Consider the following 24,271-nt stretch of genomic DNA (forward strand, 5'->3'; position numbering starts at 1 on the left):
CAGTGCTGATAGAACATTACAGTGAGAGCAAAGTTTCTTTTCAAATTGGCAGAGGACAGATGAGATAAAAATGTGGCAGAAGCTACTATTTACCACATTGCTCCAGGAGGGGGTTAGAATTGGGGTACAGAGTGTGGGCCATAGAATCAAAGTCGTTTTCATATTTTGATTCTTGGTCATGGTTTTGGAAAGCAGAGTGATGGAATTGGTTGTTGATGTGATTCTACCAAGGATTCTAAGCCCTGCCTGCTATGAATGTCTGTCTCACCTGAACTGACTCCTCTTTTATTGCACTTTCTTCTGTTTACCCTCAGGACTCCTTTACACTTGTCCATCATGGCCAGGAACGAGTATGTGTTCAATCAGCTGCTGCAGTGTAAACAGTACGTAGGGCGGCCTGGAGGAAGGAAAAGCGGTTGTGAGGGTGGGATTGTGAGTGAAAAATCTTTCCTTACTAAATTTTTAGAAACTATTGTTCATTTGTTTGTTTGATACAAGGTCTTATTAAGTAGTTCAGGCAGGCCTGAAATTCAGAATCCTTCTGCTCTAGTCCCCCAAATGATGGGATTACTGTCTGTCATGCCTAGCCTGAAATATTCTCTTAAAAATGCCTTTTATAGTTACAGACCTTAAATAAAATAAAAATTTGTCCTTTAGAACATATAGGGAGAGAGTGGAGCTGTTGGCAACAAAGGGAGGCCGGAAATTGTATGTGTCATTCACATTGCTTCTTTATTTCAGATTAGATTTAGAGCTGAAGGATCATGAAGGCAGCACTGCACTCTGGCTTGCCGTCCAGTACATCACTGTGTCTTCAGACCAGTCTGTAAACCCCTTTGAAGACCTTCCTGTGGTAAATGGGACATCATTTGATGAGAATAGCTTTGCAGCCAGACTCATTCAACGCGGCAGCAACACTGATGCTCCTGATGCGATGACAGGTAGAACACAGGCCTCGGGAGTGAGGCTGGAGTCTGAGGACTCTGGGAAACAGTAGACCGTCTGGTTTCCTGTTAGTGGCAGGAGTTGGGAAGTCAGCGCTGGCCTCGGACTCACTAGCTGATAGCCCAGACTAGCCTTGAGCTTTTGATTCTCCTGCCTCAGCTTCAGTGTTGGGATTACAACAGTACAGCTTGTAAATGTTTTAATAACAATGCAGAAATGGAAAGGCTTACTATTATGACAACTGGTTTTTTTGTTTTGTTTTGTTTTTTGTTTTTTGTTTTGTTTTGTTTTCTATTTAATTTTAAGCTTGGTAAAAAGCCTGGTTATGATTTTTTTTTTTTTAAATCCTGTGTTCCAAATAATTTAACCAGACATTAGTTTAAGTCTTGTAAGCTAAAACATACCTGGTATGTTAAAGCAGTGGTTCTTAGACTCTGTAGACCTCCAGGTTCTTTTACCCTCAGAGAACTCACATTTCAGACAGTTTTTGTTTGGACAGTTATACCTTTAGTATGTACTAGAGTTGGAAAACAAATCAGATATTTTTCCTTTTATTTTTGGTTTTGAGGCAGTCTTTTTAGGTACATGTAGCTCCGGCTGGACCTGAACTAGAGGTTCTCCAGCCTCAGCTTCCCACGTACTGAGATTACAGACACAATCTGCCATACCCATTTTATAAAACCAAGAAACATTTGTTTTTAATTTGATTTTTAAGTTATTTTCCATGTGTGAGTCTTCACCTGCATGTTTCTTTGCCACATGCTTGCCTGGTGCCCTTGGAGGTCAGAGGAAGTCATTTGGTCTGAAATTGGGTTTTAGGTGGTTGTGAGCTTCTGTGTGGGTGCTGACTCTGGGAGAACCCAGTATGCCTGACTGCTGAACATCTCTCCAGCTCCAAAACTGAGAAACTGTAAAGAGCTGTACTAATCAGCTTATAGTATAGAGAATATGCTTAGTATGAAAATAACGTTAAACACAGGTTAATTAGAAGAGCAGGCATTTTCTTCTCTGAATCTGTGTTCAGTCTTTTCAGATGTGTTCTGAAAAGTGAGGTGTATGAAGAATTCACAGCCTTAGGGACATGAAAAGGAAGAGGAGGCACATTTTGCATATTATACTAAAGTCACAACCAGTTGGTGCTTTGAATGGATTGTTCCTGTATGCATAGTTCTAAAACATTCTGCCTTCATCATTGGAGAGTGTTGATTCACTGTGTTATAGATGTACTGTGTGTCATGTTTCAGAGTTGACTTCTGTACCACTGTTCATCTCATCAGAAGTCTTTCACTGTACCAAAAATACCAAACTTGGGGTTGCAGAGTTTTCCAAGATTTACAATTTCATATTAAAGCTTACTTTTAATCATTAAGTTAGAAAATATTATTTTTTAATTGTTTTTCTTAAAGAGACAGGCTCCCTTCTTTCATTTTTCAAGAGAATGTCTACCAAACATTCAATTTTAAATAACAGTAGTGTAGTTGGCGTCATTCTGAGTGGAAACCCTGTTCCCTGACACTTTGTACCTTAACAAAAGTGTTTCCTCTAGACATGTGCTTTACAGTGTAGCAGCAGCTTTGTCGGTATTTCTCATATAGCACCCCGGCTCTTACAAACATACATTGTTGAGAGTTACTAAAATTAGGAGTTTTTACAAAGTTATCAAGTGCCATGATAAGTGAAACTGGTTATTAATCCAGTTCACTTTTTTTTTAGTATGAGAAGCATAGATTTTCTTGGAAGTGAAAATGGAAATGAAGGCACACAGTATACTCTCAGGAGTGTCCCAGCACATTTGCACTGCTGTCATCTGTAAGGCATTTGACCTCTACCTGCCACTGATTTTGCAACATAAGTGCCAATATATCAGCATGGTGTAGAGAAAAGTAAGGATTCTGTGAAAATGGTTCTGATCTCATGGATGCCCTGCAAGACTCCCAGGAACCTCCAGGAATCCATAGACCACACTGCTGTTTCCATATTTCTCCTTGATCTTGCTAAAGAAAACTTGGTGGTGTTTTCTTTTTTAGTTTGTTTGTTTCTTTGTGTGTGTTTTGTGGGGTTTTTTTGTTTTGGTTTTGTGTTTTGGTTTTTGTTGTTGTTGTTTTTTTGTTTTGTTTTGTTTTGTTTTAAGACAGGATCTCTACATGTAGCCCTGGCTAACACATGCTACTACCTTTCCCAGATCAGCATGGAGGTAGTCTAAGGACAAGGTTTCCATATATAAGTATTGAATACTCAAAGAAAGCATTAGTTGGCAGTCGCTGAGATGACTCAGTGGGTAAATGTACTTGTCTCCAAGCCTGATGATCTAAGTTTGATCACCAGAACCTACATGATGGGAGAGAGAATGGACTCCTACAACTTGTCTTCTGACCTCCAGACAGGGCTCATGTACTGTCTTACCCTACATATACCCATAACACACACAGAAATGACTAGATGTCACACATGGTGGGAGCCATTAACAAAGAAAATTGATTCCCACCTCCCCTCTGTCCAAAAAAGATAATTAGTAAGTAATACTTTTGCTAAAGTTATCATAACTTTAAAGAGGCTGGGGGTATAACACAGCACATGCTTGTGTCCTTGACTTTAGATTTAATACACAGTTAATAGTGGGAGGGAGGAGGAGAGGGAGGGAGGGAGGTGAGGTAAGGTCAAATGAAGTCACTGCTTGGTTCCATATGATTTGTCCATCCTTATCATCCTACCACATGCTAGGATCACTACAAGTTCAAGGCCAGTCTGATTTACACAGTTCTAGTCAGCTAGGACAATATAGCAACATGTTTTTCTGAGGTGGAGGGGTGGGGAATTCCCATAGTGGATTACAAAATCAGAAGGCAGGAACTTGGAAGGCAGGAACTTGGAGGCAGGAACGGATACAGAGGCCCTGGAGGGTGCTGCTTATTGGCTTATTTCACACTGGCTAGCTCAGCTTCCTTTCTTACAGAACCCAAAACTAAAGGCCCAGGGATAGCTCCACCCACAATGGGCCCTCCCACCCTTGATCACTAATTGAGAAAATGCATTACNGCTGGATCTCTTGGAGGCATTTTCTCAAGGGAGGCTCTTTTCTCTGTGATAACTCCAGCTGTGTCAAGTTGACACAAAACCAGCCAGTATATGTGCCATCGGAGAGCTGTACCTGGGACCCTTCCAACCCCATCTATTAGACTCTGAGAGTCTTATTAAATTTTTCTTACTATTGAGATGATATTTTCTGTTATAAAATTGAGTTTTAATCTAGATTTTATTTTGTTTTTGAGTCATATGCTCTCAAATTGATGTATAGCTGAAGATGATCTTACTTATTACCATCATTTTTAGATTATTTTATTTTATTAGTACGAGTATTTGGCACGCGTATGTGTGTGCTTCATATGTGCCTAGTGTCCAAGGAGGCCAGAAATAATAATCAGTACTGAGCTGTCATATACCACCATTTCTAGATTAATATGTAGTTACGATGGCATTTCCAGGTATGTAGACTAAAACTCTTAGCTCTTTGAACAGAATTTACTGCCTTCAGCTCTAGTTATATACTGTAAGATTTTTCTTCCCCTCTTTTTTTTTTTTTTGAGACAAGGTTGCCCTAGCTGTACTCTGAACTGCTAAGCCATTTCTCCAGCCCCTCCTCCCAGCAGAGATTCTCAGCATGTATCATGCCCAGCAGAAGTTGAGATTAGAATGAGTATAAACTATAGAATAAGTCACTTTCTGTGAAGGGATAAAAAAATGATATAAAAACAAGTAGTCCATTTTCTTTTCTTTTTAAAATTGAGGGTACATACATGTGTACATGCATAAGATTGAGCATGTGAAAGTCAGATGATAACTTTTGGTATTTGGTTCTCAAGGCAGGATCTCTTCTGCATAGGTTAGCCAGCCCTAGAGTTTCCCTTGTGGCTCCTCCTTCTGTCTCACTATAGAAATGCTGGAACTGTAGATGCATCCACTGCTGTTTACATTGTGCTGGGGAAGCCTGAGCCTGGGGGAGCACACCTTTGGTGCCAGCACTCAGGAGGTAAAGGCACGTGGAGCTCTGTGAGTTCAAGGTCAATCTGCTCTACATAGCAAATTCTAGGATCCAGGCATACAATAATGAAGCCCTGTCTCAGAAAAAGAAACATAGCCGGGCGTGGTGGCACATACCTTTAATCCCAGCACTTGGGAGGCAGAGGCAGGCGGTTTTCTGAGTTCGAGGCCAGCCTGGTCTACAGAGTGAGTTCCAGGACAGCCAGGGCTATACAGAGAAACCCTGTCTCGGAAAACCAAAAAAGGAAAAAAAAAAGAAAAAGAAAAAGAAACATAAAGTAAAGCACGGGTCTGAAAATGAAGTGTAGGTTGTTACACAGAAAGCCTTCTCCTTACTCAGCCCTCTCGGTGGCACTGCTTTGTCCCATTTTTTTTTTCCTTTTCTTTTTTTTCAGTCTTAATATTTATTTTATTTAGATTTTTCAAGCACTACAGCTTGAAATGAGATTGTTTTTTCAAAGGTTTTTGTTTTAATTATGAGTATCCCTGTGTGTCTGTATATGAGTATGTGTGCATGTATCTAGGTGCTTGCTGAGACTAGAAGAGGGCGTTGGAATCTGTGCAGCTGGAGTTACAGGCATTGGTGAGCCATCAGACTAAACTCTTACCACTGTAAGAGCAGTGCATGCTCTTAATCACTGAGACATCTTTCCAGGGCCCACATAAGATTTCATGTTGTTTTTGGAAATAGTTGTATCAGTGGGTCTGGAGCCAAAAACCATTTAGAGAAGATTTTATTTTCCTAAATGTCTTATTCAGAAAATAGAGTATGAAGGAAAATATTCCTGAGCTAACAGCAAGCTTATACTATGGCTGTGAGGATAGGACTGAAGTTTCTGATGGGCTTTTTCTAGTATAGCTGCAGTTCATGATGCCTGGGAGTTGCTACCTGCACCCCATCTTCCCTAGAGCAGTCAGAAGCATCTCTAGACTTTGTTTTGTTTTGTTTTTTAACTTAAATTTTATTTTATATGTTATGGATGTTTTGCCTACATGTATGTCAGTACACCATGTGCATGTCTGATGCCCATACAGGCTAGAAAGGAACATTAGGTCCCCTGGAAGTGAGCTGTAAGCAGTTGTGGGTTGCCACGTGGGTGCTGTGAATTGAACCTGGGTCCTCTTGAAGGACTCAGTGCTGGAAGAGCTGCAGCCAGTGCTCTTAACTACTGAGACCCTAGATGTTTTTGATTGTCACAACTTCAGAGTTCCTTTGGTTTCTTCTGTATGGCAAAGGAAATGATATAGAAAATGTCAGCAGTACTGCTGTGGGAGATGGGAGGAAAACTTTGCCCCACCTAAGCCCTACCAGGAGATAGAACTTACTGCCAGGAAGGATGATGAAACAGTACCTACTGTCTGTGTGGGCCGGCCATTAGTGAGGAGGACAGGGTGTTGTACCAGGTGGAACTTGAGCTCATTTTCATGCAAATGGGTGAACTAGGTCTCTCTCTCTCTCTCTCTCTCTCTCTCTCTCTCTCTCTCTCTCTCTCCCCCTTCTCAGGAAATTGTTTACTACAAAGGGCAGCTGGGGCTGGAAATGAGGCTGCTGCTCTCTTCCTGGCAACTAGTGGGGCCCACGCCAACCACAGGAACAAATGGGTAAGTTGGAACAGGCACCCGGGGAATGACTGGTTTGTGGAAGAAATGGCTATCGGGTATGCCGGAAAAATGGAATCTTTTTTTTTTTTTTCTTTTTCACTTTTGTAAATATATAACCAGTATAAAGAGACTCATATATTCTCAAAACTGGTTGATTGATTCAGTCAGCAACTATTGTCTGTATTTTTTGTTGTATAGCCATGTCCTGAACTAGATCCTCTAGACTCTGTAATATAAGAGAAATAGAGCCAGGCAGTGGTGGCACATGCCTTTAATCCCAGAACTTGGGAGGCAGAGGCAGGTGGATTTCTGAGTTCGAGGCCAGCCTAGTGTACAGAGTTCCAGGACAGCCAGGACTACACAGAGAAACCCTGTCTCGAAAAACCTAAATAATAATAATAATAATAATAGAAATAGAAATTAATAAACAAGAATATAAATAAGTGTTATAATAGCTTCTTGATTCTTTTGGGTTTGAGACAGTTATAATCCAGGCTGCTCTTGACCTAATTGTTTTATTATTGCTAGTTCCCTTTCTGTGCCTAAATGATAAGCTAAATGTCACCATAAGTACTGCGTTAGGAAAATATAGACATAGGGCTTGGTATTCCCATGCTTTTTGGCATCTCTGGGAATGTCCAAGATTCTATTTCCTGCAGTAAGGGAAGGCATTGATAAGATCGGCAGTAGGTCTTGGGGTCAGACAATCCTAAGTTCCCACTTCCTGTGTATAGTCTTAGACAATGTATTTTGACTTTCTGAGCTTCAGTTTCAACCGCTATAAAAGAATTTAGTCTTGATGTTATAGGAAATGGGTGAGGTGAAAAGAAATAGGGCTGAGGAGGCTACGGCTCACTGATTAAGGTTCTCTTGCAGAGGACTTGATGCTGACTTCCAGCACCCATGTGGGATAGGCTCAACTACCTGTGACCCCAGCTCTGGGGCCATTCAACACCTGGCTTCTGTGGCACCTATACTCAATTGCATACACCCCCACACAAGTATGCACAATTAAATATAAATAAATATGTATTAACATACTATTTGGAACACTAGATACTAAATGCTAGGTTTTTGTGGAGTTCTCCCTAGTGGGAACTTTTTTTTCCCTTTGGATTTTTTATTTTCAGAAAGAGAAGTTGTACTTATTTTTCAGGTCATTTCTTTATTTCTCGTGCTTGTTGCTTTAAGAAAATCAACTCTTCTTGGCAGTGCTGGCTCACACGTTTAATCCCACCACTTGGGAGGCAGAGATAGGTGAATCTCAGCGAATTGGAGGACAGCCTGCTCCACAGAGTGAGTTCCAGGACAGCCAAGGCTATATCAAGAATCCCTGTCTTGAAAAACAAGCAAAAACAGGGAGGAAGGGATGAAGAGAGGAAGGGAAGAAGGAAGGAAGGAAGGAAGGAAGGAAGGAAGGAAGGAAGGAAGGAAGGAAGGAAGGAAGGAAGGAAGGAGCTCTGCTTACCTCAAACCATAATGCTATCGTTTTCTAGTGTTGACTGTGGTGATGCCTGGTAGATTTTGACGATTGTTGTTTTATAGAGAAATACATTCTTTGCATAAGTAGGAAAAGAATGTGAGAACAAAGTAAAGGGATGACCAAGGTGATCATGGGAGAGAAAAGACAGAGATCATGGGAAGACGCCTAAGAAGGTTAAAGGTAAAAGGTTAATGGTACTGAGGGAGGAGAAACAGGGTCATGAGGTCAGGTGGTGACAAGAGGAACCCACAGCTGTGATTGGCAGTAGTGCCTGAGTTTTGCTTACTTCCACTGTCTGTAACTGTGACAGGAATTCCTAATTCCCTTCTAAGGTGATTTTTGTTTCATTCAGGGAGAAACTCCTTTGCATACAGCTTGTCGGCATGGCCTGGCCAACCTCACAGCAGAGCTCCTGCAGCAAGGTGCCAATCCAAACTTACAGACAGAGGAGACTCTGCCGGTGCCTAAAGAGTCTCCGGTCCTAATGAGTTCTGCAGATGGCATCTACCTACAAACACCATTGCACATGGCAATTGCCTATAACCATCCAGATGTGGTTTCTGTCATCTTGGAGCAGAAAGGTAGGTGGTTGGGTCTGATATGCGCTGCTGTGAGCTGTGGAAGTGGGTGTGTGGACAGTTGGCTTGAGAGGCTGTTGCTTGTGTCTGTGAGTCGTGTGCAGCTAGTTTTGTACCTTTCACTTATATTGTAGTCTCTGGAGTACAGTCTATTCTCATGTGTTAGATACTTAAGTTTAAAAAAAAAATTAATTTATCTTAAGTATTTTACTTCAAAGTAACATCTCTGGATGTCTACTCCCCATAAGAAATATTGTTGGCTCCCTCTAAAAGCAATCATATTCTGTCCAGTCAATCAGTTTATAACTGAGTCTTAGCTTCTAGAATGCTGACCCAAGGAGTCAGATGCGGTGGCTCATGGCTATAACCCCATTACTCAGGGGGTCAAAGACAGGAAGATCTCCAGAAATTGGAGGCTAGCCAGGGCTACCAGTGAGACCATTTTCCTCCGTAGTTCTACCTCGATTAAGAAAAAAATAAAAGTGACTCTGTCAGCCTCAGAATGGTGAAATCAAGTTTCTTTTTCTTTTAAAAATATTTAGCCAATGCTCTTCATGCCACCAACAACCTACAAATGATTCCAGACTTCAGCCTCAAGGATTCAAGAGACCAAACTGTGCTCGGCCTGGCATTATGGACTGGTAAGCTATGCCATATGTCCTTGACTCTCAGGAGATAAGTAGGTGGATAAACTAGAGGGGGAAGGAGGAAGTGGTGGGGCTAATCATTTTGTTTTAAAAGAACTTCTGCCTGTTACGATCATTGGAAAAGTGCTGTCTTCGAGAAGCTTAGAGGGTCTGTTTGTTGTCAGAGAAACAGGAAAAGATGGCAATGCATGAGCTGGAGCTTGTTTATTTCCCAGGCATGCACACAATCGCTGCCCAGCTGCTGGGCTCCGGAGCGTCTATCAATGACACCATGTCAGATGGACAGACATTGCTACACATGGCCATACAGCGGCAGGACAGCAAGAGCGCTCTCTTCCTGCTGGAGCACCAAGCTGATATAAATGTCAGGTAGGACGGTGGTGTGTTCTCTCGTAACTCCAGGTCATATAGAGTGGAGATGCTCTCCTTAAGAGGGGAAAAAAATTTTTTTTAATCTGGTTACATTAAAAAAGGAAAAACAGTGGCACCCGGGCTGTACAGGTGAAGTCAGGACTGGATGGCACTCCTATAATTTCAGCTTCTTAGGAGACCAAGGCAGGAGGAGACTGCAAGGTAGAAAAAAACGTTTCAAAATGAAAATTTTAAGAAGGGCTAGGAACCGAGTGTGGTAGCTCACACCTTTAATCCCAGCACTCTGGAGGAAGAGGCAAACAAGTCTCCGGGGGTGCAAGGCCAGCCTGGTCTACAGTGAGACCCTGTCCCTAAAAACAAAAAATAAAGAGGATAGGAACACAGCACTTAAGTAGAGAGCTCTGACCCCTGTATTCAGTCCCAAGACCTCAAAGCGGATGGCATACAGAAACAAGATGATTGGGTAGCCCGGTGATAGGGCACTCGTCAGACACCTTTAATGCTCCAGGTTCAGTCCCTATTTTATGTCCTGTAACAAAAAGTACAGACACGGGTTTTAGTTATGATCTGTGGACATGTACAGCCACAGCCAAACTGTACTCCGTCCTTCTCGGTAACTGTCAGGGCCAGTGCACAACATCACACAAATCTGTTATAAAGGATGGTCCAAAAATCAATGTTAATAAATGTCAGTTGCAACAAAGAACACCCCAATAACTAAACAACTAAACTACAAGCAGGCTTATAGGAAAAGAGACTTTAAATTCTAAATTTAAATATTTACATAGCACATGTGCGATGTATCCACATTCTTCAGTGTGTTGTAGAGGTCAGAGGGCTTGTGGGAGTCCATTATCTCTCCACATGTGTTCTGAGGATCAAACTCAGGTGTCAGGCTTGGTTAACAGATCCGCTGAGCCATCTTTCCAGCCTCAGACTTTTATCATTGTGTATTCACAGGATCCTTTCTGAATTTCCAGTGTTAAATGACGCTGAATTACAGAGTTGGGGAATGAAGTGTGGGGGTTTTGTTTGTTTGTTTGGTTGGTTGGTTGGTTTTTGTTTTGTTTGTTTTGTTTTTGAGACATTTGTGTATACCAGATTCCCGACTCTCTAAGGATAACTTTAAATTTCTGATCCTCCTCCCCACTTCTCACAAGTGCTAGGATTGCAGCCATGTATGCTGGGGATCAAGCCAGGGCTTCGTGTATGCTAGATAAACACCCTACAGCCAAGCTATAGCTCTAGCTCTGTTCGTTTGCTTTCTATACTACAATAGAAAGAAGTGGTTTTCTTTTCTTTTTTTTTTCTTTTTTTAAATATTTATTTTTTATTTATTATATGTAAGTACACTGTAGCTGTCTTCAGATACCCCAGAAGAGGGCATCAGATTTCATTACGGATGGTTGTGAGCCACCATGTGGTTGCTGGGATTTGAACTCAGGACCTTTGGAAGAGCAGTTGGTGCTCTTAACCGCTGAGCCATCTCACCAGCCTGGTTTTATTTTCTTAAAACAGCTCAGTAAAAACAAATACAGCCAGCAGGTTTGATTTTCTTGAGAGCATTCTAGAGACTAACTGAAGTGGGTGTGATGGTCCCAGTGGCATGTAGGCTTGGCAGACCCGCAGGGTGCTGCTGCTGCTTTCTTTGGCTGCCATTAGAAGCACTGGTTTTGATTGTGGTGATTATGTCTTCCTTCATAGGACTCAGGATGGGGAGACTGCCCTACAGCTGGCCATCAAACATCAACTCCCACTAGTGGTTGATGCCATATGTACTCGAGGAGCTGACATGTCTGTGCCAGATGAAAAAGGGAACCCACCACTATGGCTTGCCTTGGCAAGTAATCTGGAGGACATTGCTTCCACTCTGGTGAGTCATGCAAAACAAAGCCTCTGCTTACAGATGAGGGCAGGTTGTGTCAAATATGGATTGGTTGCCTGTGTAGCATTACAGAAGCAAAAGGTCAGCCAAGCAACAAATCCAAGTCAAGGACAAGTAGAAAATCATGTTATGAAGTCCAAGATAATAGGGCTTGAGATGGATGAAAGCACTTGTTGCAAAGGATCCAGAGTTGACTTCCAGCACCCACATGGGGGTTTGCAATCATAACTCCAATTTAGGGAATCTGATGCTCTCTTCTGACTTAAGCAGGCTCCAGGCATGCATATGGGTGTGTAGACATGCATGCAGGAAAAATGTGCATATGCATAAAAATAAATCTAAAGAAGTTGGAGGTTCAGTGAGGCATGGATTGCGGTCACCTTAATTCCAGTACAGGGCAGGTAAGGCTGTGGCATCTCTGAGTTCAAGGAGAGCCTAGTCTACGAAGCAAGTTTCAGACTAGCCAGAGCTATACAGTGAGACTCTGTATAGGGTGAGAGGGAAGGAAGGCAGTGTGAGGTTCACCTTGGTGCGGCCAGCACTTTGTGTGAGCTATCTTCAAGAGACTACAGAAAGGAGTGCTAGAGGAGAGGGATTGCCTCAGGTGTCTCCTGGTGGGGGCTTGATTTCATGCTGTTAATATCACCATATTAATAAATCCCCAAATTTTGGATCTGTCTGTGTTTTTGACAAAACAGATCTAAAGGAGAGGTAAACCTGGGGTTTCTTATTTATCACTCTGAGGGCCTGCAGTATAGCACTGAGCCATTTAGCCTGGCTTGTTTATTAAAGCTGTTTTGAGGGATTGCCTGTTAATTATAGGTATGCTTTGCTGAGGGACTTTGGAGTACACATAGACACAGGAACTGTCCTGAGTAGAACCCACCTGTAGAGGCACTAATGTCTATTTCTGAAAAACATACCCCTAGGAGATCGTGTAAAAATTTACAAAGAGCAGATTATATTTATTTTAATTTTTTATGTGGATGGTATTTTTGCCTGCATGTATATCTGTGCACTGTGTGCATTCCTGGTGCTCATGGATGCCAAAAGGGGGGGCATCAGATCCCCTGGAACTAGAACTAACAAATTTGTGATCTACAGTGTGAGGATGGAGAATCAAACCTGGGTCATGTAGAAGAGCAGCCAGTGCTCCTAATCAATAAATCATCTCTCCAGCTCTCAAAGAGCAGATTTTAATCGGGGTTTATAATACTAATGAGTGTTTATAATAATGATATCAGTTACTTGTTAACCATGCCTTATCTGAAAAGTAATTGCTCAAAGTTGAAAATAAACATTTTTCCCTTTTGCTCAGCAATGTTTGTGAGAAAACTTTGTTTCTCTGCAGGTCAGACATGGTTGCGATGCTACATGCTGGGGCCCAGGACCCAGTGGGTGTCTCCAGACACTTCTGCATAGAGCCATAGATGAGAACCAGGAGTCGACTGCCTGCTTTCTTATCCGCAGGTCTGAAAAGCCAAACCTCTCTCTTTATTCACCTTACTGCAAACTACCTCTTTTTTATGTTAGGTTACCTCAGTCTTGACATGCCTGTAGCCGGCTTTGACTTTAATAATTAAGATTATCATAGGATCACTGTTCTGTCATGTCAAGTCATCTGAGAACCAAGCTAGCTGGAGAGCCAAAATTTTCACATGCCCAAATCAAAACAATCTTCTGCTTTGGAGGTTGCTTTGACCTTCAGAACAGTTTCCACGGTGACATCAGAAAGGTAGGGTAAAGGAGACCAAATGGGCTTATCTGAGCACCACCATGACACGTGAATCATAAAAGGCTCATAACCCTCTTAGAGAGTGGGAAATGGAGAGGCAAGGTAACCTGGGAAACTTTATGAATAGTAGTTCTCAAAGTTTAAGGGAGTCTGCAACAGTTCTGATTCCCAGGTTGCCCTAAGACCAATATAATAAGAGAAGCTATGGCAGTAGCACCCTGCTCCTAGGCTTGATGCTGAGGACCAGGCTAGCAGGGTGTGGCAATGAAGACTTTGTTGTTAGTGGTGAAGCTATTGCTCTCTAGCATCTGCTGGGCAGGGTGGAGGGTGACCTTCTGTTTCCCTACTTCAGTGGCTGTGACGTGAATAGTCCCAGACAACCAGGTACTAATGGAGAAGGAGAAGAGGAAGCAAGGGATGGACAGACTCCCCTGCATTTGGCAGCCTCATGGGGACTAGAAGAGACGGTACAGTGTCTCTTGGAGTTTGGTGCCAACGTCAATGCACAGGTATATAGTTTTTCTTTTCTGGGGAGGTAAACTTAGAGAAATTGTCTCTTATGGCAAGGGACCTTATATATTCCCCAGTTCTAGACTTCTGTTTTACCACAAAAACTTCTTGTTTTAGTGTGACAGATAGTAGTGACTTTGAGTCATATAGCCTGTCTGGTAATTGAATTGATTTCAGGTTAATTCTTTGTGCTTGTTCTTCAGCATAAAGAAGGTTGTTTTGTCTGTTGTACCTTGTTTCTTAGTCCCCTTATAGATTTCCACAAAGAATTGGCTTAGTTTCACAGCATCACAGCAATGTATTTAGGACAGTCCTTAATATTCTTCAGCATTCAGACCTGTGGAGTGAGGAAATAAATGAATGCGTGTGTGCCTATACATGTGAGGGGTAGAGAGAGAGAGAGAGAGAGAGAGAGAGAGGGAGAGGGAGAGGGAGAGGGAGAGGGAGAGAGAGATTGATTGATTGATTGTGTAAGCATACATGTTCTTGGGTGATTTTATTTAGGCACTGTCCACATAATATATCTTAAAGATTTATCTACTTTTTATGTATATGAGTTTTTGCCAGCATGTACATAAATGTACTAGATGTGTGCCTGGTATAAGAAGAGACCAGAAAAGGCCCTATACTCTTGGAACTGGAATTGCAGTTGTAGGGCTCCATGTGTGTGCTGGAGACTGAACTTGGTCTTCTGAAAGAGCAGCCAGTGTTCTCAAGTGCTGAGCTACCTCCCCAGTCCCAGCAGCCACCTTCTATTTAAGACGGGTCCCCAGCTGGCCTGAGACTTGGACAGCCAGGCTGCCTGGCCAGGAAACCCCATAATCCTAACTGTCTTCCCCTCCCATGCTTTTTACATGGGTCCTGAGGACCAAACCCCAGTTGTAAGGTTGTGAAGTAAATACTTTACTGCCTGAGCCATCTCCCCAGCTTCAGAAATATGTAGAGATGTACACTGAGTTGTATAAATGAGAGCTGAGGTAGTTCTTCTGAAACAATGTGTTTGTTGCCACTGGGGGACTGTGGTCATGAAACAGTGTGGTGGAGAGAAGCTGCCAATCATTTTTATGCCTCTTTAAAAACTGATTTCAAACACAGGGTCTCATAACTGTAATTCATTTTAAAAGTTCCCTCCCTTTCATATTGTCCCTGAGCTTTATCTTTTAACTAGACATGGAAATTTGTGCCTCCTCTCCATAGGATGCAGAAGGAAGAACCCCCGTCCATGTGGCCATCAGCAACCAGCATAGCGTCATCATTCAGCTGTTGATCTCTCACCCCAACATTGAGTTGAGCATCCGGGACAGACAAGGGCTGACCCCTTTTGCCTGTGCCATGACTTACAAGAACAATAAGGCAGCTGAGGCCATTTTAAAACGAGAGTCTGGGGCTGCTGAGCAGGTCAGTGTTTGGCCCCCACCATTCACTCCAGCAGAACTTAGTTAACACTAAGTTAACAGCTCCCTTCTACACAAAGATACTTGTTTTGAAATTAAACTCCCCTTTAACTGTTACAGTGTCCTGTGTCTGCCGGCTGGGATGTTAATTTGTTCATCTGTATTTCAGCCACTTGGTGATAGATGGATGTGTTGGGGAAGGGAACTCAGATGAGGGCTTGGCATTAGAATTCTGTGGTGTGTAGCTGGGCTCACTCTCTGCATTTGCTGGATGCTTTAATAAGGAATGTTTGCAAAATATTAAAACTGAATTCGGGGTATTTGTGATATTGGGTAACTTTCTGGGTGCTTTGAGGTGTTTTTACTTAGCACATTAATTTTCCTTGTTCTTTGCCATTTCTTTATCATCTACTAAGTCCTGGTTGCAACTTGTTTATCTACAATAGTGTGTGGGAAATGAGGATAGTGATTGATGGGTGGTGAAAGCTGAAATAAGTTTATCAGGTCAGTTCCACAGAAGCCTGATGCCAGCTTGCTTAGGGTGTTGCCAAGATTTACAAATAGCCATTTATGGATAAAATGAGATGTGGGGCCTGCATACAATGTAGTGCCAGCATAAAGATGACTGCATGCTAACACGGGCTTTGGTACCTCACCTTTTCTTTCTTTCTTTCTTTCTTTCTTTCTTTCTTTCTTTCTTTCTTTCTTTCTTTCTTTCTTTCTTTCTTTCTTTCTTTCTATATTCTCTCTCTNTCTCTCTCTCTCTCTCTCTCTCTCTCTCTCTCTCTCTCTCTCTCTCTCTTTCTCATTATGTTGCCCTTAACATTGTTTGCCCACACTCAGACCTAGTGTAGACAGTCATGAATGGGGACAGACCTCTCACATTTCTCCATCTGGTATGACACTGGTACTCCTGATCTGAGTCCTCTGCAGATGTTACTTACCCAGCACACAGTACACGTGGAGGGGGTGGTGATGTAGGATGGTAGTACAGAGTGTGAAGCGTATTGTCCTCTCTTGAGCATTGGTCTAGTGATGTAGTATTAATTCCTGTAACTACAACCCATACTCAGGCTTGACTTGAGGAATCTTCTGGAGACTTCATGCTTGTCTGGCATGCTGCTGACTGCCTCTCATTGTGTGTTACTGTGAAGCTTAAGAAAATGTCTAAAGCCTGTTGGCTGCTCAGGCATGGAGATGGGCATCTCGTCTGATCAAAGCAGAGGCCTTGCAGCTTACTTGGCCTGTTAGTGTCTTCCTGAGCAGCCTGCCACTCACGTGCCTTCCTCTGTCTCTCTCTTGGTCCCTTCTTAGCTTTCTTTGTCCAGTTCCTATTGTAGGAGGGTCCAGGGCCGCAGCTCCCTTCTAACCACATTCATGAGTGCATGTGGTGGTATTGGAGCTCTGGGACTGAGGAAGGGTGCTCCATGACCTTCCCAGCGGCCAGTTCATCTGTGGGCATGCGGGAGGATCACGTGCTTTAGAGGAACTGGCTAATAGTATGATTCTTTCTTGTTTGTTGCTGTAGGTAGATAATAAAGGTCGGAATTTTCTTCATGTGGCAGTTCAGAACTCTGACATTGAAAGTGTCTTGTTCCTGATCAGTGTCCAGGCCAATGTGAACTCCAGAGTCCAGGATGCTTCCAAGTTGACCCCTCTGCACCTTGCTGTTCAGGCAGGCTCAGAGATCATTGTCCGAAACCTGGTAAGCCTCAAGGAAGCCCAGGAAGGAAGCCAAGTGTATTTGAGGGTGTATGCAGAAGTTGTTCTTCAAGCTGTTGTGAACAAAAGGCATGAATCTGGGAACCAAAGCAGTCCACCCAGGAAGACTGATGTGTCAAGTCCTGAGTGTCCTGGTGGACATGCTGGGAGTAAGATAGAGTCAGGCCTTGAGAGCCAAGGAGGATTTAACAGACAGCAGAAAGACTGGAGGTCAGCTGTGTTGTCTGCCTGCTGCCAGGAACTCAGCTGAGACTTTCCCTCCTTCCTCCCTCTTCTCCCTTCCTTTCTGTCTTCTTTTTACCCACCTAGCTGACCTGGAACTCTATGTAGATTAAGCTCACTCAGAATAACAGACATCCACTGCATCTGCCTTCCCCTTCCCAAGTTCCACCATGCCCAGATTAGCTGAGACTTTTAAATGAACCATCTCTTGATTCTCCAGAAAGACAATTTTGTATACAATACAGAGTAAGTTAAAAAGAATCCCCCTAGGGTCTTAGATAGTAATTCGTGTAATTAGATTTGAGCTTAAGTCAAAAGCCTGACTTTCTAGCACAATATAATGTTAGGAAGGGAACAAGCCCAGTTAATAAAGGGTGTGGTGATTGGGCATGGTATATGTCAGTATTTTAGATAGGGAGGGGGAGTTTATTTGAAATTTGAGAATTATAAGCAGTATGGACATTCTTGCATAGTACAGTGAATATCATTGTATTACTTTGCAATTATAATATACTAAAGTCTTAGAATTTCTGTGTCCTAAGGAATGGCCATTGAATATCACGGTAGATAATTTGCCTTTGGCACAGGTTTTGCTGTGTTTGCCTTAGTAGGAAGATGTGCAAGATCCTCATGCACTCCCTCTCTGCCAGGAGGGTAGATTGTTAGTCTCTGCACATAAGAGGCCTGTCTGTAGACTTGGCCTGTTAATGGGGCCTTAAAGTATGGGAGAGGCTGATTGAGTGATCAACTTGAACAGCTTCTTGCAGGAGCCAAGGTGAATGAGTTAACTAAGCATCGTCAGACCGCTCTCCATCTCGCTGCGCAGCAGGACCTGCCCACCATCTGCTCAGTCCTCCTAGAGAATGGAGTGGACTTCGCTGCTGTGGATGAGAATGGAAATAATGGTAACCCCTAGGCAACCTCTTTTTTTTTTTTTTTAAGATTTATTTATTATATGTAAGTACACTGTAGCTGTCTTCACACACCCCAGAAGAGGGCATCAGATCTCATTACAGATGGTTGTGAGCTACCATGTGGTTGCTGGGAATTGAACTCAGGACCTTTGGGAAAGCAGTCAGTGCTCTTAACCACTGAGCCATCTTTCCAGCCCTCTAGGCAATCTCTTATGTGTAGTGTTGTGTGCTCTACCCCATCCTCAGGAAGGTTGGCTTCCATGGGAGCGGAGCTCTAGAGAGGCAGCACACAGCACACCAGTCTCTTCCATGGGAGCAGAGCTCTAGAGGCAGCACACCCATTTCACCATTGAGCAGCTTCCCAATCTGATTGTAGCCATGGTAGTCCAAAGTGGTTGGGTTTTTAGTTACATTTTCAAAAAATTTTTATTTTAAAATTAAATTAGGTGAAGGGGAATGTCACCTAAGTCCTGGTATCCTCAGAGGCCGAGGCATTAGATTCCCCCGGAATTGGAGTGAGTTGCCTAACTTTGGTGCTAGGAATTGGACTAAGGTCCTCTGCAAGAGCAATATATGCTCTTAGCTTCTGAACCGTCTCTTATAGCCCAGTGACTCATTTCCTTTTTTTATGTGCGTTTCCAGAGGACAATTTAGAAGAGTTAGTTCTTTTATACATGTGGGTCCTGGGGATTAAATTTAGGTCTTCAGGCTTGGTGGCAAGTGCTTTTACCCACTGGTCCATGTGGTGTGTGTGTGTCTGTGTGTGTCCCTCTGTCCGTCTGTCTGTCTGTCTCAGTTACTTTTTTTACTGCACTGACAGTGCACTATGACCATCATGGCAGGTAGCATGGCAGCAGGTAGGGAAGCATGGTGCTGGAGCAGTAGCTGAAACCCCATGTCTGAGCCACAAGCATGGGGTGTGGGGGAGAGCATAAGCGTGAGCAAGAGCAAACGCTGATTGGTAATGGAGGACAGTGATACATGTCCTCCAGCAAGGCCACACCTTCTAATCCTTCCCCAAAAGTTGCACCAACTGGAGATCAAACGTTCAAATATTTGTTCGTATGGGGGTCATTCTCATTCAGACCACCACAGTGAGAGACAAAGCAAACACGGAGACGGAGACAGCTTTCTGTGAAGCTATTGAATCTCATCTTTGAAGCCTCCAGCATAGAAAGCAAGGCTCATGAGATTGCACTGATGACTCATGGTGGGGAGGAGAGGAGATATGAAAGGATAGCTCTGTACTTGGCTGGTCAGTTCTCTGACTGAGTACATTTAGATGGGGTGGAGAAGAAATAGAGTTTTCTATCTGTGCTTCAGGACTTGCACAATAAGAGAATTTTCTCCCCAGCTCTTCATCTTGCGGTCATGCATGGTCGACTCAACAATATCCGGGCTCTTTTGACAGAGTGTACAGTGGATGCTGAAGCCTTTAATCTGAGGTGAGTGTGGCTAGCTGGTCCCAGGCATAGAGCAGGGTCTCTGTGACCTAGCCCATTGCCTCCCTGAGCCCCAGGTGCACCTCAGCAGCTTTTGGTTCTGTGGTAATTTTGATTTTATAATAAATATTATATGTCCTTTAGAGTTAGTTAAGATCACAGAGTTCAGAAAATTCCTTCTTTTGTGTGACAGATATGACAGATACATATCTAACCTTTGCAACTCATTTCATCAGAGGCCAGTCACCACTACACATTTTGGGACAGTATGGCAAAGAAAATGCAGCAGCCATCTTTGATCTCTTCTTAGAGTGTATGCCTGAGTATCCTCTGGACAAACCAGATGCAGAAGGCAACACAGGTATGTAAATAAGGCATCTGACTCTCAGCATCTACCGAAGATCCCTACCGTGGGATGTGCTTCAGTAGCCATGACCACATCCCTGTAACCAAGTAGACCTTCACATTGGAACCCTTCCGTGTTCCCATTTCGGTAGAGATAAGATGTAACCAAGATTTGGGAGGGATTTTGACATCATTTTATTATTGGGCTACTTAAGGAACATCATTGCCCGGGATGTAGCATAAGAGACTAGTAGGAAGAGACTTGTACCCAGTTTCAGGTGTCTCATTGTGTTACTTTTTTGTAAGATGACTGGCCTCCCCATACCCTTGTCTCCATTTGATAATGGAATTCAGAGCCCTCATTATACTGCATCATTTTGAGTTAAAAATTTAATCAAGTGTCTGGTAAGGGGAAGCCAAGGGAACTGCTGCTAGTTGTAACTTTGTAGAGAAGAATAGAATAGCTCAGTCAGACCTGGCTTCCTGCTGGGCCAGCATTTCAGAAAAAGAGGCTTTTTAGGGTAGAAGAACATTCTGGAACATTTCTATACTGATTATTATTTTTCTGTATATACTGAAATCTCAGGTCTTTTACATTTAGTTACACTGCAAAGAGCTTTGTCTTTATTGTAAAAGCAGTGATTTTTGACTAGGGAAGCAACTGAGAAGTGGTTTTCCCCATGTTCCCTATGCAAGGTAGGAACTGTGTGCAGTGTTAATAAATACCCTCTGTCTTCTGACTGGGCCCCGTTTTAGAAGACATTGCAGATTGTCCTTGGAGTTCTCACAAGTGCTTTGGTAGTCTATGTCTAGCAGATGCCCTGTCAGTGTTTTGTTCTGCCCATCCTTTGGCTGCTGGGAAACAGCCTAACATGTGATTCTGTGTTCTAGTGCTGCTCTTAGCATACATGAAAGGGAATGCCAACTTGTGCCGTGCCATCGTTCGGTCTGGGGTTCGCCTTGGGGTGAATAATAACCAAGGAATCAACATTTTCAACTACCAGGTTGCCACTAAGCAGCTTCTGTTTAGATTATTAGGTAAGTGGCATGCTTGCTGTACCTCCTCTACAGGTATAGTTATCTGTAGGTGATTGTGTACAAGTATGGGTGATCTTTAAATCATAATTTACTCTGAGATCTGAACCCACTGTTCCCAGACATCATGTAAGGCTATTTCTATGAGAGGAGAAAGGGTCTTTTCAGAGTGTTTAACGTTCCTGTCATTTCCCCTTTTCCCCCAAACATATAAGACACCCACAAACCTCATCTAGTCATACTGACTATGCCTCCTGACTGGTTTTATTCATTTAATACTTTTTAAGGACATATTTGTATGAGTGTCTTGCCTGCGTGTATGTATGTGTACTGTATGCAAGCTTGGTGCTTGTGGAGGTCAGAAGGGAGCACCAGGCTCCTAGAACTGGGGTTAGGGATGATACGGGACTGTTTCTCCAGCCCTGAAGCCTTGCTTCTTACTTGCATGTTTTTATGCCTTTCTTTTGAGATGTTAGCAAGAATCTGAATGGCCTGAACTGAGTGTGGTGATGGCAAAAGTATAATCCCAGCAAGAAGATCAAGAGTTGAAGGCTAGAGGCTAGAGAGACCTGGGATCTAGTCCCAGGTGGGAATCTTGGGCCCTCTTCTGGCCTCTATGGACATTGTACACATGTAATATACATACATGCAGGCAAACCACTCATACAGACTAAATTATGAAAAAAAAATTTTTTGAAGGCCCCAGGCCTTCAAAATGGATATGTGGGTAAAGGTGCATATACTCAAGTCTGGAAACCTGACTTTGACCCCAGAACCCAGGTAAAGGTTATTTTAGTTTTGGTTTTATTCCTGTGAAGAGACATCATGACCACATCAACTCTTCTAAAGGAAACATTTAAGTGGGGCTGGCTTACAGTTTCAGAGGTTTAGTCCGTTATGTTCGTGGCAGGAAATATACAGCATGCAGGCAGATATGGTGTTGCAAATGGAGCTGAGAGTTCTACATCTTGATCCATAGGCAACCAGGAGACTGTCACACTGGGCATAGCTTGAGCATAGGAGACCTCAAAGCCTGCCCAACAGTGACATACCTACTCCAGCAAGGCCATACCTCCTAATTGTGCCATTCCTTATTGCCTAGGCATTCAAAGACATGAGTCTGTGGGGGCCATAAATATTCAAAGTACTACATAGGTGAAGGAGGCAACTGACTCTACACAGTTACTCTTAACCTCCTAAGGCAAACTGTACTTGCATAACACTCCCATACCCCACTAATAGACAATTTTTAAAACACATTCAAGGCCAATCTGAGCCATATAGCAAATTAGGGGTGGCAATGACAAAAATGAGAATAGTGAGCACTAAGAAGGGAGGAGCTGGACAGAGCATATTGGATGCTTTACAGAATAACTTCTGGTGTTCTACAGCATGTTAGTGCTACTATCCTGATAGCCATTTTTTATTTTATAAAGAACTAGTATGGGATATAAAACCATGCCAGAAAGCTTGGTAGGTAGAGCAGGTTGAGACCTGACTCCGTTTTCTGCTCTTCCACAACTCCCAGTGGCACCTGGATGTCCAAGAGTCAGAGAACCCCACAGCCCTGCCCTTATCACAGGCCTGGGGACCCCTGAACCAGCTCCAGCTTCTCCACCACCTCCGACTACATTTCCCATTCCTGGAGTGGTGTCTCAGTGCTCCCCTGAAGCCCAGCACCCACCCAGTGGCCCTGTGGGAAAACAGTCAAACACTTCCTGTGTCTTGCCTCCTCTGTGGATGTGGACCAGCAAATTTGAAAAAGGAATTCAAGTATGACACAAAGAATATTAAGGTTTTAAAGATATTGGTACATCAGATCCTCATACCATATTCCAGAAATACAGTTTGTCAAGTGTCGATTTAAACTTGTTTAGGGGGCCAGCAAGATGGCTCAGCCGGTGAAGTACTTACTGCACAAGCCTGGTGACCTAAAGGGAGAAGAGAACTGACTCCATAGACTGTCCTCTGATTGCCACATACACCATAGCACACTCATGCTGCTTTATTCTTAAGGATTTTGTTAAACAGGACTAGAGAGAGGACTTAGTGCTGCCTGCTCCTTAAGGATCCAGCTTCCCTTTCCCACATATTCGTGGCAGCTCACAGCCATTTATAATTCTGGTGTCAAAGGAACTGACACTCCTCTTCTGCCATCCTTTATGTATGTACATGGTACAGAGATGTACATGCAGATAGAATGCTTATAAATATACAAATAAAATGAAAGGAAAGGTTTTTTTGGAGGAAAAATAGATTTATTTTTAAAGGATTTCTAAATTTATGTAATCTTGGGTACTTGTGTGAGTTTTTATGCATCTCTTTCATGCAGGTGCCCTTAGAGACCAGAGGGATACTCCTGGTGATTGAAGTCCTTAACCACTGAGTCATCTCTCTAGCCCTGCTAATAATAAATATAGGTGTGTGTGTGTGTGTGTGTGTGTGTGTGTGTGTGTGCTTGTGTGTGTGTAAACATTTTTTTTAGAAAGCTTTGTACTGTTGATATGTAGTCTTAATTTTTCCTATGCTATACTACACTTGGTCAGTCTTTTCGGCACTCAGCAGGGCCTGTAGCAGTGCTGCTCCCATGTGACTAACCCACTTGCCACTTCTCCCTGTCCAGCACAGCAGCACTCTGCTCAGGACAGGTTACCTCCTCAGGAAGTGCTGCTGCAGCTTCTCTACACCAGTTCTTCAGGCCATCTCTCTGTTGGTCCCACCAGACTGAGTCACTCCAGAAACCTGGGAATCCCTGTGTCTCTTTGTTGTTCACACATCCCACACGTCTGTTGAAACAGCCCCCAAATCCAGAGATTCTTCCTCCTCGTTTCCTTTGTTTTGGTTCTCTCTACTGTGCTGCCAACCCTCCAGCCTTGCCAGGTTTTCCGTGTTGTGGTCTCTGCTGTCCTCACTGTACACTGCCCTGCAGCTGGGTTTCCTTTTGTTCTAACGTGCCTGGCAAGTGCTTATTCTCCAGGCTCCTTTGTGAAGCTATTCCTGACCAGTTAGAATGTCACACTCTTCCCAAAATCTAATGCAGCCCGCTGCTTCATGTCCTACTCCTGGAGTCTGGTCTAATCAACATGTTTAACAAGTAGTCTTCGGTATGTTACAGATATGCTCTCCAAAGAGCCTCCATGGTGTGACGGCTCCAACTGCTATGAATGTACTGCCAAGTTTGGAGTCACGACTCGAAAACATCACTGGTAAGACCACACTGTCATGTGCAGAGGAGTAGGGGCTTCACCTGATGTCATCACTGCCATACTTGTCCACGATGAGCCATGAACCCTTCAGAGCCAGCCTTCTGGGCAGAAGAGTGGGGAGATGATAGAACTGACTGAGCAGGGTCCCAGTGTGAAGGGAGAGTAGAGGAAGAAGGAGCACTCAGACTTGTCACTT

General features: G+C 43.2%; 1 protein-coding gene across 1 annotated transcript in view; it reads left to right on the forward strand.

Moving 5' to 3' along the window:
- Ankfy1 (ankyrin repeat and FYVE domain containing 1) overlaps positions 1 to 24,271 on the forward strand; it is a 79,040-nt gene that overhangs the window by 50,832 nt on the left and 3,937 nt on the right. Inside the window, exons 9-24 of the mRNA XM_021211547.1 lie at positions 315 to 383; positions 742 to 941; positions 6,488 to 6,585; positions 8,421 to 8,649; positions 9,189 to 9,287; positions 9,509 to 9,662; positions 11,370 to 11,538; positions 12,902 to 13,020; positions 13,638 to 13,794; positions 14,993 to 15,193; positions 16,718 to 16,894; positions 17,891 to 18,038; positions 19,402 to 19,492; positions 19,726 to 19,850; positions 20,726 to 20,872; positions 23,985 to 24,075. Of these exons, the coding sequence (XP_021067206.1) occupies positions 315 to 383; positions 742 to 941; positions 6,488 to 6,585; positions 8,421 to 8,649; positions 9,189 to 9,287; positions 9,509 to 9,662; positions 11,370 to 11,538; positions 12,902 to 13,020; positions 13,638 to 13,794; positions 14,993 to 15,193; positions 16,718 to 16,894; positions 17,891 to 18,038; positions 19,402 to 19,492; positions 19,726 to 19,850; positions 20,726 to 20,872; positions 23,985 to 24,075 (2,274 nt within the window). The remainder of the gene's footprint in view (positions 1 to 314; positions 384 to 741; positions 942 to 6,487; positions 6,586 to 8,420; positions 8,650 to 9,188; positions 9,288 to 9,508; positions 9,663 to 11,369; positions 11,539 to 12,901; positions 13,021 to 13,637; positions 13,795 to 14,992; positions 15,194 to 16,717; positions 16,895 to 17,890; positions 18,039 to 19,401; positions 19,493 to 19,725; positions 19,851 to 20,725; positions 20,873 to 23,984; positions 24,076 to 24,271) is intronic.

Source organism: Mus pahari, chromosome 14, assembly GCF_900095145.1.
Source record: "Mus pahari chromosome 14, PAHARI_EIJ_v1.1, whole genome shotgun sequence".
NCBI classification, from domain to species: Eukaryota; Metazoa; Chordata; class Mammalia; order Rodentia; family Muridae; genus Mus; species Mus pahari.